At 38.2% G+C, this 14277-nt stretch overlaps 1 protein-coding gene across 2 annotated transcripts in view; it reads right to left on the bottom strand.

Annotated features, from left to right (window-relative positions):
• PPEF1 (protein phosphatase with EF-hand domain 1) overlaps window positions 1-14277 on the bottom strand; it is a 123401-nt gene that overhangs the window by 21517 nt on the left and 87607 nt on the right. For both annotated transcript variants that reach the window (XM_071213197.1, XM_071213196.1), the window contains exons 12-14: window positions 12155-12292; window positions 5926-6111; window positions 4431-4573 (exon numbers count right to left, since the gene is read on the bottom strand). In XM_071213197.1, coding sequence (XP_071069298.1) covers window positions 4431-4573; window positions 5926-6111; window positions 12155-12292 — 467 coding nt within the window. The remainder of the gene's footprint in view (window positions 1-4430; window positions 4574-5925; window positions 6112-12154; window positions 12293-14277) is intronic.

Below are 14277 nucleotides of genomic sequence, written 5' to 3'. Positions count from 1 at the left end.
GAGCAGGAAAAATGACATAGAGAATAAAAGATAATAACAAAACCAAAAGTTGGTTCTTTGAAAACATCAACGAAATTGACAAATCTTTAGTTACACTGACCAGGAGAAAAAGAAAGAAGACTCAAATTATTAAAATCAGGAATAAAAGAGGGAACATCATTGTTGATCTTACAGAAATAAAAAGGATTATAAGAAAATATGCAGACAATTATGTGTGAACAAATTAGATAACCTAAATGAAATGGGCAAATTCCTAGAAGACACAAACTATTGAAGCTATAAACCTATAACAAGTAAAATAGATTGAATAAGTAATCCAAAAACTTCCTACAAGAGAAAAGTCAAGGCCCGGATGGCTTCACTGATAATTTCACCAAACATTTTAGAAGAACTAATACCAATTCTTCACAAACTCTTCCTAAAATCAGAAGAGGAGGAATACTGCTCACCTTATTCTCTAAGGTCAGTATTACTCTGATACCAAAACTAGACAAAGAAAATCACAAGAAAAGGAAAACATTGACCAGTAGCTCGTAATAATATGTATACAAAAATCCTCAACAAAATACTAGCAAACCTCATCCAGCAACATATTAAAAGGATTATACAACATGAGCAAGTAGGATTTATTCCAGGAATGCAAAGTTGGTATAAACATCTGAAATCAATCACTGTACTATGCCATATTAATAGAATAAAAGACAAAACCTACATGTCATCTCAATAGATGCAGATAAAGCATTTGACATATGCAACACTTTCATGATAAGATCACTCAACAAACTAAGAATAAGGGAAATTCCTCAACCTGATAAAGGCATCTACAAAAAGCCCAGAACTAACATCATACCTAATGGTGAAAGAATGAATGCATCCCCCTAAGATCAAGTACAAGACAAGGATTTCCACTCTCACTATTTCTATTCATCATTGTACTAGACATTCTAGTCAGTGCAATTAGGCAAGAAAAAAGAAATAAAAGGCATCTAGATTGGAAAGAAAAAAAGTAAAACTATCTCCATTCAGAGATAATATCATGTAAATAGAAAATCCCAAGGAATCCACTAAAAAGGAAGTCATTAAGGTTGCACAATATCAACACACAAAATCAATATACTATCAATATGCAAAAATCAATTATATTCATATACACTAGCAATGGACAATCCAAAATAAAATTAAGAAAACAATTCCACTTACAGTAGTATTAAAATGAATAAATCACTCAAGAATTAATTTAACCAAATAAGTCTAAGACTTGTACACTGAAAAGTACAAAACACCATTGAAAGAAATTAAGTATCTAAATAAATAGAAAAACATTCCATGTTCACGGATTAGAACACTTAATATTGTTAAGATGGTAATAGTCCCAAAATTCATCAACATATTCAATATAATTTCTATCAACATCCCAGCTGGCATTTCTACAGAAATTGACAAGCTGGTCATAAAATTTATATGGAAATGCAAGGGACATAGAATATCCAAAACAATCTTAAAAAAGAACAAAATTGGACTCACATTTCTCAGCTTCAAAACTTTCTAAAAGGCTACAGTAATTGAGACAGTTTGGTAATTGCATTAGCATAGACATATAGATCAATGGAATATAATAGAACAGAAATAAACCCTTACATTAATGGTCAATTGATTTTTCACAAGAGTACCAAGACCGTCCAATGGAGATAGAATAGTTTTCAACAAATGGTACTGGGACAACTGGATATTAACAAGTAAAAACATGAAGTTGGGCCCTTACCTCACACTATACACAAAACTTAACCAAAAGTGTATATAGACCTAAATGTAGGAGCTAAAACCATAAAACTCTGAGAAGAAAACACAGGAATAAATCTTCATTACTTTGGGTTATGCAATGACTTTTTAGATACAACACCAAAGCATAAGCCACCAAAGGGGGAAAATAGATATATTGGACTTCATCAAAATTAAAAACTTTTGTGCTGCAAATAGTATCATCAGAAGAGGAAAAGAAACCCACAGAATGTGAGGGAATATTTGCAAATCATGTATCTGATAACAGACTTGTATCTAGAATATATAAGGAACCCTTACAACTCAATAACAAATCAATAACTTGAATAAAAATGGGCAAAGAATCCGAATAGCCACTTCTCCAAAGAACATACAAATGGCCAATAAGCATATTAAAAGATGTTCAACATCATTAGTCACTAGGGAAATGCAAATCAAAACCAAAATGAAATTCCACCTCACACCCACTAGGATGTCCATACTCAAAAAAGCAAACAAATATCAGCAAGACTATAGAGAAATTGGAATCCTCATACATTGCTGGTGAGGATGTAAAATGGTGCAGCCACTTGGGAAAACAGTTTGAAATTCCTCAAAATCTTAACCATATAGTTACCATATGACCCAGTGATTCCACTTCTAGGTATATTACCCAAGAGAAATGAAAACATATGTCTGCACAAAAACTTGTACACAAATGTTCATAGCAGCATTATTCATAGTTGCCCCCAAAATGGAACCAACCCAAATGCCCATCAATGGATGAATGAATAACATGTGATATATCTTTACAAAGGAGTATTATTCAGCCATAAAAAGGAGTGAAGTACTGATACATGCTATGACATGGATGAACTTCAAACATTGTGCTGAGTGAAAGAAACCAGTTACAAAAGACCACACATTGTGTGATGCCACTTATATTAAATGGCAAGAATAGGCAAATCTACTGGCACTGAAGTGTCTGTGGAGTGACTGCTAATGCTCTTTGGGGGAGGATTAAAATGTTCAAAATGTATATTATGGTGATGGCTGTACAATGCTGTAAGTATACTAAATATTATTGAATTGTATGCTTTAAATGAATAAACATTATGGTAGGTAAATTATATCTCAATAAAGCTTTTAAAACAAATTGGAGATGGATTAAAATCTATTTATCTAGCTAAATAATAATATTTATGTAACTTTAATGTGGGTACAATTTTCTAAGCAAGGGTGAACATCCAAAAGCTATTGGGAAATTAGAGATAAATGTGATCTCATAAAAGTAAAGTAAAATCAAGACACCAACAAATTCATGCAAAACACCCATAAGAATTGTTTATCCCTCATATGCAAAGAGCTCCTAAAAATTGATTAGAAAATAACAAGGAACCTGATATAAAATGGGGAAATAATATAAATAGGGAATTCAAAAAGAGAAAATGGCCCAAAACATAAGTTGGGTAACCTCAGCCGTCTAAAAAAATGCTAACAATGAATTTACCACTTTTACCCAACAGCTTTGCAAAAATTTAAGAGTAAAAATATCCGATACTAATGAGAATATGGAGAACCCCACATTTTGAAATCTTACATAAAAAATAGGAACACTACAACTTAACATATACATACATATACACAGGAATGATTGTTACAGCATGATTTTGTTTTGAAGTGCAAAATCTTGGAATCGTTCTAGATGTCCATCAATAAATAAGACTTAGTTACTCCATAACTGTTATGGTATGTGTGAACTATAGAATATTATGCATCTACTTTAAAAATGAGTTAGGTCTATATGTACTAAGTTGGAGTGCTGTTCATGACATACTCTTTAGGAAAAAAAGTCAGTTGCAGAACAAAGTGTGCAGTGTGATTGTCTTTGTAGAAACACCTGTATGTATGCTGTTTGCTGTTTTCTCCGCCCATTGGTATACATGTTTGATGAGGGAAAGGATTTTTGCCTAGTTTGTTTATTGCTATATCACCTGTGCCTAGAATAGGGCCTGACACACAGAAGGTACTCAAAATTTTTTTAAATTAAATGGATGAGTAACTGCTTGTCTATTTTTCTAAGAACAAGGGTAGAGGGTAGAAGGGTTCACCTTAGGCTTAGTTTTAGTTACCTCTAGAGAAAAGAATTATTGAGTAGTCAGGGGAGAGAAGATCATTAACGTTTTCTTTCTACATCTTTGTTTTGTTTCACTTGTTAACAAACATATTAATTTTATAATTTTAAGATGTTTTACAAGACAATGTGAAAGGGGGAAAAGGAAGATAAGCTATGAATGCCATGAAAGGAGACACTCAATTACTTTAGTCATATATGCCTCTGGGTAAAGAGAAGGGGAAGACCTTGTCAGGCAGGCAAGGCTGCAGGTTAAGGGACTGAGTGGGATGAGGACTCTCTACATTTCACTAGGGTCTGCCCCTGGACGCTGACTGCTTTACCTCTCTTCAGAAATGTATGCATTGAAAATTGCTCCTTTGGGTTTCAAATACTGGCACATTCACCATTTGGTGTTCGCAGTCATTTCCATTTTGTTTACATCCGTAAGTAACCAGTAAGTAGTTGTCTTCACTCTGAGGCTGCTCTTTGTCACTCAGGACAGGTTTTACTGGGTCAACAATACAAGTGGTCAGAATTCTCCTTAGGATATACATACCTTTGGGAAAGAGGCCTTGGGCGGGTTAACCCAGTTACTTGGTACTGGATAAATCGAGGGGTTGTACCCAGACCCAGTTTGATGTAAGCCCCTCGATTGCTGCCTTCTTCATAATAATTAGATGCAGAAAATACAGTAATAACCTGATTAAAGAAACAGAGGGTGAGGCTCATGTAAAATTAATTCTCAAAAGATCATTAACAAAGTCAGAAATAGCTATAATTATTAAACAGCAAAAAATCAAACTTCATAACCACCAAATCAGAAATTATTTCCTGTGAGTCCCTTAGAGGGAAAACAAGACCTTTTTTTAATCATTGTCCACAGGAGTACTCACTTCTAGTCACTCCTCCAATATCCCTAGTATATCGCAATCCTGTGTATAATTCTAGTTCCATGCCTTGGAATCCTTCTTAATGTTCAGTTTTGCAAATTCTGATTTTCCAAGGGGATAAATCTTTTTTGTTCTTTCCTTACAATTGCACGTTCAAAATAAAACTTGTCCATTATTATTGTCTTTTTCTTTTGCTTGGAGCTGAGTGATTGAGAGGGTCCCGAGTCCCACAAAACCAGGGCTTTAAGGGCAGGGAAATAGCGGCTAGAATAAGGAACCCCAACCACCATTTGCCTTGGGGCTGTGGTGGAGTATGGGGGGACAATACTTGTCTGTGACAGGAAACCTGGCTTAAGCCCAGTTCCACCCTAATGAGTATGTCACTTCAGACAAACCACTGCTATTTTCTCTCAGTTTTCTTATTGCAAAGAAAACCTAAATAAAACTTGCCTTACTCATCTCGCAATGTTAGTATGAGCCTAAAATGAATTAATAGAGTTAAGAAAAGTGAAAGTGTTGGCACAGAAGGAAATGCTATGTAATCTGATATTCATTTTCATTCCCTGCTTTAGAGAAAGAAGCATCCCAGGGCAACATGGTACAAGAAACCAGTTCCTTGGTTCTTACCTCTCCTAGCCTTATCAGATACCAGTGACAGAGCACAACCCATTCCGTTTTCTTGGCCCCAGCTAAACTGCCCACAGTGAGCAAGGTGCAGGAGATCACATATTCAGTGAGTTGAAGGGAAGTGGGTTGCATGCCTCTGCCCTATGTGGGGAAAGTGCAAAAGGTGCAAGAAACACACTGTGTTCTCTGTGAGGGTAAATACATTCTTCATCCCACTATACTGGAGATTCGCCTTATAATTAATAAAGAAAGACATCTTGCTGTGTGTGTACTTAGTGCTGTGTTCCAGAAATTTCTATCTCTGGGATTAGGGGAGATTAGGCAAATAAACCAATGATTTCTGAGGATGAGGGGCAGTAATGTCCCTTAAGTAACCTCTGGGAATCCCCCAGTCTCCTGTTTCTGTGTACCCAAGCATGGTTTTGGTACTAGGGAAAACACCTTCCCAGGGCTTCTGGGTCACTACTCTGTGAAAAGAAGACCATGCTGGTGGGAATGATGTCTGTGAGAACATTGCTGATGGTGTGAACTTACCTTCCCATCATGGCAGATCTCATAACCCTCGGGTTTACATTCATGAGACCTAATGAGCATCTTCAAATGGTATTTACTAAGAACCTTGGAGGTAATGTCTGGTCCAAAATAGCAGCCTCCTCCTCGACTTTTGTTCGGGAAACAGCCCCTTTGGCTTCTGGGATCACTCCACAGAATATCAACAACCTTTGAACAACAAACCAGATTAGGCTGCTATTTACAAGTTGTCAGTCTAGATTCCAACTTATTTGCTAGAAATATCCCAAAGGCAAACTATTTCTCATTCCTCCTTGAAAATTGTTGCATACTCATCTTTCCACGAATCCTTTCCAGAATAATTTTAATGTCCATGGCCACCCCAATCCCTTTCTGCTCATCTCCAATAACCAGTTTGGCAATAACAATAACTAGCTTAGCAATATTTAGTAATCATGAAGAAACAGTCCTTGCATTTTTTTTTGTCCCTAAAATTCCTATCACACTTGTTTCACCATTGTTGAATCCACTGTCTTTTCTCTAAAACAGCTTCATTGCTATTCAGAGGAGAAAGTAACTCCCCACATGAACACACATGTTCATAGAGAATAAGGTGGGTCTCCCAGCTGCTTTGGCCTGAGTTTTTAGCCCGCTGAGTACAGTGCCTGAGGAAACCCTTGCTTTTTCCCATCACAAATATAGAAAACAGTTCATCCAAGAATACCTCCTAAAGCATGGGTTCTTAAACTTTTTTGTTCCATGAACCCCTCTGCCAGTCAGGTTAAAACCACAGACCCTTTACTAAGTCCATACTATACTGTGTATTATTTAATAACTAGATCACACTCACACCAATATGTCCCCACAAGAATAAAGTTTTTTTGAATTTTCAATTCAAGCTCACGGACCCCCTGAAATCTTTCCATGGGTCCCTAAGGTTAAGGACCCCTTGGTTAAGAACCATGGACCCCCTGGTTAAGAACCCCTGTCTTAAAGCATCTCTTCCCCTTTTCTCCCCCTTGATAAATACATTCTCAGTTTTGGCAATAGATTCTGTAGCTTTTAGCCAGATTTGTTTCCACAGTGTGCTCTCCTAAATCCCCGAGTATTTTATTAGCATCACATTTCTTTTGGGGGCCAAAAGAGGCAAATGCAGGCTACACAAATGTCAGGACTGGAGACCCAAGTTTCTAAGAATATTTTTCATAGAAAATCAGAGGTGCCCTCTTTCTGGCTCCAATCTATGTATAGTGTTTCTTTATTTAAACTTCTACCAGCGCTTAAACAGTACTGAGAAAAAGTGACTTTGTCACTAAAGCTGTACAACCTTGAGAAAACTACCTGGGTATCACTTTCTACATTTTTAAAATCAGAGGTTTGGAACAGATGACCAGTAAGCATCTCAAAGTTCTAACAGACCATGATTATAAGAATCTATATTTTCCACTTTTCCTTTGAGGACTGCATGCACTGTAAATTACAGTTATTCTAGTGGATCCAAATCAGGTCTTGAGAAGAGGGACAGAAATGATTATCCCACTAAACCTGACTGTACACCCATTCATATTTTTGGTTTTGAAGGGGAGCTATAAATAATTGAGGGATAAGAGGGAAAAGATAGTGTGATGGAAAGAATAATAATCCTGGTAGCACAATCACTATTGAATGATAAGCACCTGGTCAGAGACCCCCCTCTCCCCCCAACTAGGCGGATACCAGACACTTGCAGAGTTTTGGTGTGTTTTTTTAGGAGGTACTAAGGATTGAACCCAGGACCTTGAACATGGGAAGCAGGCGCTCAACCACTGAGCTAAATCCACTGCCCAATGAGAGCTGGTGTTTTCATTTGTTTGTTTTGGGAGGTACTGGAGATCAAACCCAGGACCTTATACATGAGAAGCAGGCACTCAAATCACTTGAGGTACATCCACTCCCCAACTTGCAGAGTTTTTGATGTCTAATTGAAGTAAGAATTAAAGCCACCAAGAGAAGACTCAGACCATAATTCTCCTCTCTCACTTGTGAATCTCAACATTGGCATAACCCCACCCTACAAATAAATAGAATGGAACCCTTTTACCTGGCTGGTGCTTTTGACAAAATGACACTTGCATTTTATCTATTTATATATTTTTTAAAGATTTATTTATTTTATTTCTCTCCCCTTCCCTCCCACCCCAGTTGTCATTCTCTGTGTCTATTTGGTGCGTGTTCTTCTTTGTCCGCTTCTGTTGTTGTCCCTGCGTAGGGGAGCCCCCCATGTGCAAGGAGTGTGACCTGTGAAAAGAGCCACCCTGCACGAAAAAATGCAGCCTGCCCAGGAGTGGCGCCACACACATAGAGAGCTGACACAGCAAGATGACGCAACAAAAAGAAACACAGATTCCCAGTGCTGCTGACAAGAATGTAAACGGACACAGAAGAACACAGAGTGCAAATAATGGGGGGGGGGGAATAAATAAAAAATAAATCTTAAAAAATAAATAAATAAAGAGAAGGGGAGCAGACACAGAAAGCGCAGAGTGAATGGACACAGACAGCAGATGGTGAGCGTAAACAACGAGGGAAGTGGATAAATGAATAAAAATAAATCTTAAAAAAAAGGAGGAATCCATTGTACAGAAATGATTTTATATAACTTCTCCTTCATAACCCAATCCATAAGTTAGCATTTCTTTTCTCTGTCTTGAATATATTCTCTTGCCTAGGTTTACCCAGATTGTGGCCATAGTATAGATTTAATTCTGGGGCTCACAAATAAATGCTATTTCTTTGTTGGTGAAACCAATTCTTCAGCAGAGAGAATCTCTTTTCTCTCAACACCACCCTCTCCTCTGAAATTCAGGGGACCTTTTGTGGTAATTGCCTGAAAGAATAATTATTTAGAAGATTCTTTCCTGAAATTTTTCAAACAAAAAAAAAATGGAAAAGTTTTACTGAAGTACAGCTTTTCTATGACCTAACCAACCAAACTCTATTTATTTCTCAATCTTTTAAACCTCCTTAATCCAAAATAAATCCTACAAAAAGTGTCCTGGGCTTGTCTGCAGCTGTAAGTAATCCAGTTTCCAAAAGTATGCTTTAGGGGAGAGTTAACAGCTCTGAAAGCTGTATCTAAATGCTTCTTTCTAAGACACTAATATTATGCTTTTGTATGTTCCTTTAATTACGTGTCCTACCTCCAGCTTTTGAACATGCCATTTTTAAAAAATGTGCTCAGCCCAAATCTTCCAGCCAGGTACCTAGATTTCTTTGGATGCCTTCCTCCTACTCTTTGTCCACCCTATGCCTCATTGGATGACGGGTACCTGGAGTAGTCAGTTTCCTTATTGAGACCTCCTATCACTCTGAAGTCTCTTTCCGTTCAGATAAAAAACATGGACATTAGAGTCAGAACTGGGATCAAATCCTGCTCCATCATTCACTGATTAGCCAAGTGACCTCAAACAAGTCATTTCACTCTTTGGCGCCTCAGTTTTTTCACCAGGTTGTTGTGAGGGTTACATAGGAGGCTAGCGTTGTGAAAGGAGGTTGAAGCAGTGCCTGGCAAAAGATGTTGAACTAACTGTCGTGGCTTCCCTTTGGCAAGGTGATAGTAATTTTTTGAACTTTTTGTCATCTTGAAACATAATCAAGAAATGAGTTAATATAGAGTTCATATTACCCAGAACCCTTCTCTCCATGTTTGGGCTTCACTAAGGATATCTATATTGGCTGAAAATGTTGACTTTGGGTTAGGGAGAGAGGTGGATCAAAATTCCAACAGTCTTCTTTGCAGAAATGGAAAGCCAATCATCACATTTATACGGAAAGGTCAGGTACTCCAAATAGCCAAAATCATTTGTAAGAGAAGAACAGAGCTGGAGGACACACACTTCTCGATTTTAAAACTCTCTTCAAAGTTACAGTGATCAAAACAACATGGTACTGGCACAAGGATAGACATATACACCAATGGAATGAAATTGAGAGGTCATGGGCATGTCCAACAAACTGGAGAGTAGGTGCTGCAACTCTGCTGAGGCTCAGGGCCCAGCTGGTACACAATATATCCTGCGATAACCCACTGAATGGACTGGGAGAGAGTGTAAACTACAATGTAAACTATAATCCATGTGGTACAGCAGTGCTCCAAAATGTATTCATCAAATGCAATGAATGTGCCACACTGATGAAGGAATTTGGTGATGTGGGAGAAGTGTGTGTGTGGGGGTAGAGAGTAGGAGTATATGGGATCCTCTTATATTTTTTAATGTAATATTTTGTATGACCTATGTATCTTTAAAAAATTTAAAAATCTATTTTTAAAAAGCCTTAAAAAAAAAAAAGAAAAATTATTTGACTATTTGCTCAGTTAAAAAAATTTTTTTTGAGAAGTCACCTCCAAACTCTAGGCTCGTATATCCAACTACTAGTCAGCATTTCCACTTGGATGTGTAAGACATATCAAGTTGAACATGCCCCCAATGAACTTCTGATATTTCCATCATCAAACCATATCAAATGACAGCAACTCGATCCTTCAATTGCACAGAGCAAAACACTGGAGTCATCTTAGAGTCTTCTCTTTTATTTTATACCCCACATCCAATTAAGGAGACTGGAAATTCTGTAGGCTCTACATTAAAAAATCTATACAGAATCTAACCACTCCTCAACCCCAATTCTTCTAATGTACTGGTTCAAGGCCCCATAATCTCTTGTCTGGGTTATTACAATAGTCTCCTAAATGGTCTCCCCGTTTCCACCCTTGCCACCCTACAATCACCAGTATAATCCTCTTAAAATTTAAGTCAGATCCTGTCACTGTTTTGCTCAGAATCCTGCAATGGCTCCCCATTTCCCTTATAATAAAAGCCAAAACCTTAACAATGATCTGCAAGTTCCTCATGATCTACCCACCCCAAGCCCACTTATTCCTCTGACCTTAACCCCTATTACTCTTTTCCTCATTTACTCCACTTCAGCTACACAAGGAGTGGTTTTATTAGAGCATTTGCACTGGTTATTCTTCCTGCGTAAAACAGTCTTTCCCAGATAGCTGCAGAGCTTATTGCCTCACAGCTTTCTATTAAAAAATGGGCAAAGGACTTCTTTTCACAAAGAAGATATGCAAATGGTCAGTAAACACAGGAAAAACTGCTCAGCATCATTAAGTATTAGGGAAATATACATCAAAACTACAATGACGTTTATCAGTTGCAATGAATGTGCTACACTAATGAAGAATGTTGTTTATGTGGGAGGGGGTGGGAGATGTGGGGAGTGGGGCATATGGGAATCCCTATATTTTTTGGTGTAACCTTTATGTATCTAAGTATCTTTTAAAAAATAAAAAAATGTATTATTAACAAGAACAACAAAAAACTACAGTGAAAACCACCTCACACTCACTAGGGCAGCTATAATTAAAAGGACAGACAAAAACAAGTGTTGGCAGGGATGTGGAGAAATTAGAACACTCACTCATACACTGTGGGTGAGAATGTAAAATGGCACAGCCACCTGGGAAAACAGTTTAGAAGCTCTTCAAAATGTTAAACTTAGAATTAACTTATGGCCCAGCAATTCTACTCCTAGGAAATGAAAACACACGTTCACACAAAGACTTACACATGAATATTCATAGCAGCATTATTCATAATAGCCAAAAGTCCAACAATTGATGAATGGATAAATAAGATATGTGGTATACCCATACAATGGAATACTATTCAGCAGTAAGAAGGAATGAAGTACTGATACATGCTACAGCATGGATAAATCTCAAAATAATTGTTCTGAGTGAAAGAAGCCAGACACAAAAGATCACATATTATATGAGTCCATTTACAGAACATGTCCAGAATAGGCAAATCTAAAGAAACAGAAAGTAGATTTGTGTTTTCTAAGGCTGCAGGGGAAGGGGAGGGGTGGAGGGAATGGTGGATGACTACAACTGAGTAGGAAGTTCTTTTGGAGTTAATGAAACTGTTCTAAAATTAGATTGTGGTGATGGTTACATAACTCTGGAAATATACTAAAACCCATTGAACAGGACACTTTAAATGGGTGAATAATATGGTATGTGAATTATATCTCAAAGTTACAAATGATTACAAGTTACAAGTGATGAATTCAGACAGAAATGGTATGATCTCCTTATGAAAGTAAAGTCACTTATCTGTATATTGTAAGGGACAACAACATCTACACTATGTCTGTGTTGCCACTTTGGTGAACACTGGGTTTCTGTAGAGTTCTGATCACCTACCTGTTCCCATTCCTGCTTTGATAACTGCTCAGGATAGGATGTATTTGATTTGCCAGGCATGCTTCCACCTGCTTTAGTTTTCAAATCAGAGGCAGAATCTTCACTTAATGGCGCTGGAGGAATCAGCACAGATTTCATCTATAAAACAAGTTCATGCATTAGCCAAACCCTATGCTTAGTAAGTTGCATGCAGAAATGTCAGGATTAGTTGGTATTCTGCCTATATTTATTGTGCCTCAATCTAATGAAAGACACACGACCATTTCTCATCACCTTTCATCATTCCGAGGCAACATCACAGGAAAGAGAAGATGCCAAGGTCAGGCAAAACTAGTCTTCCTCTGAGCCTTTATTCAGGGACCTAAGAGATTCAACAGGCTTTGAGGAGTTCAAGAACACCTTTTAAGAGGATGGCTGCTTTTCATTTGTTGTGTTTTCCTGGATAAATGGGGAAAAATACATCTGTGTCCAAGAAAATTCTCCAAGGAGATTAGAGGTTGAAAATTTTTCAACCTAAATGCAACATGGTTCTCAACCAGACCCTGCCAGCAATTGATTGTGTTCTCTGATCCTAGCAACAAAGCTGCTCTATTTCTTTTGAAAACAAAATGTCCTTCTGATAGCAAGTCAATTACTATAATCCCTTCTGCATTCCCTTACACAACCTGACACTGTAATTTTATGCTCATTTCTTTGTAGCATCACACCTTTATCCAAAACTGAATTTGTGAACAGTTCTGTTATATGTTTCTGTTACATTGGTGGCCATAGTTCAGTGATGGATAACTCTCTGTGATAAACATTGTTTCTTCTACAAACCAGGGTATATATGAAGTCTTAACATTTAATTTTCAAAAATAAAATTAAATCCTATTCTGAGGTCCTGTCTCATTGAGTCAGTTGGAAATTCAAACTCAGCTATTACTAGTGAGTTCATAGTATAACATCCACCTCTCTCCCCAGAAAATCTCCCCAGCTCATAGGCAGAGCAGAACATTCTGGGTGGATTCTTTGGACTTAGCTCCAACTTTGGACTTAACTCACTTCTGGTTAGCTTACTGGGCAAGGCCACATGGTCTCTTAAGTGTGTGTGGCTCTGTAGTTTTCAAGGCTACTTGGGATAGGAATAGTTTACCTCAGCTCTCCCTAAGGCACCATATCATCATTTTCTTCTGGAGTCCTACTACACACCCCTTCCCACACTCCCTGCCAGGGAGTTAGAACACTAAACCAGAGTCTTATAGAATCTTTTTTCTCTGTCTCTCTGCTTTGGCCCCCAACCTGCCCCACCTTACAAAATGCCTTTAATGAACCTGAGCGGAGATTAACATCAGGTTTCTCCAACCCTATGCCTCCCCTGTGAACAACTGTTACCCATGACAATAGGTATAAACCAGGAAGTACAGATCACCCCTACAGTTGGAGGTTCCTATGGGACAGGAAAGTGGGGGCTACACAATTGAATTTGGAAATCCACTTTTGCATCTCTTCTGATAGAGTCCCAAAAACTTGAACCTGCTTTCATTATGGTTCAGTACAACACATACATGCTGCAAGTTCAAATTCAAGGAGGGTTAGCAGATACAAAACATATACAAGTCAAAATTTTTATCTTTAAAACCAGTCGTGGGAAGCGGAGTTGGCTTAACGGACAGAGCGTCTGCCTACCACATGGTAGGTCCAGGGTTCAAACCCAGGGCCTCCTGACCTGTGTGATGAGCTTGCCCACAAGCAGTGCTGATGCACGCAAGGAGTGCCGTGCCACGCCAGAGTGTCCCCCACGTAGGGGAGCCCCACATGCAAGGAGTGCGCCCTGTAAGGAGAGCTGCCTACATGAAAAAAGTGCAGCCTGCCCAGGATTGGCGCTGCACACACAGGGATCTGATGCAGCAAGATGATGCAACAAAAAGAGACACAGGTTCCCGGTGCCGCTGACAATAGTACAAGCAGACATAGAAGAACACACAGTAAATGGACACAGAGAGCAGACAACTGGTGGGGGGGGGGGGGCAGGGAAGGGGAGAGAAATAAATAAATAAATAAATAAAACCAGTCTTATGAATACGGGGCACAGGGACCCCTGACAGGGGTAAAATTTGAGGTATCCTGGAAAAATTCCTGCC

The sequence above is a fragment of the Dasypus novemcinctus genome, chromosome X (assembly GCF_030445035.2).
Source record: "Dasypus novemcinctus isolate mDasNov1 chromosome X, mDasNov1.1.hap2, whole genome shotgun sequence".
In the NCBI taxonomy this organism is placed as follows: Eukaryota; Metazoa; Chordata; class Mammalia; order Cingulata; family Dasypodidae; genus Dasypus; species Dasypus novemcinctus.
This window is presented reverse-complemented; position numbering and strand designations above follow the sequence as displayed.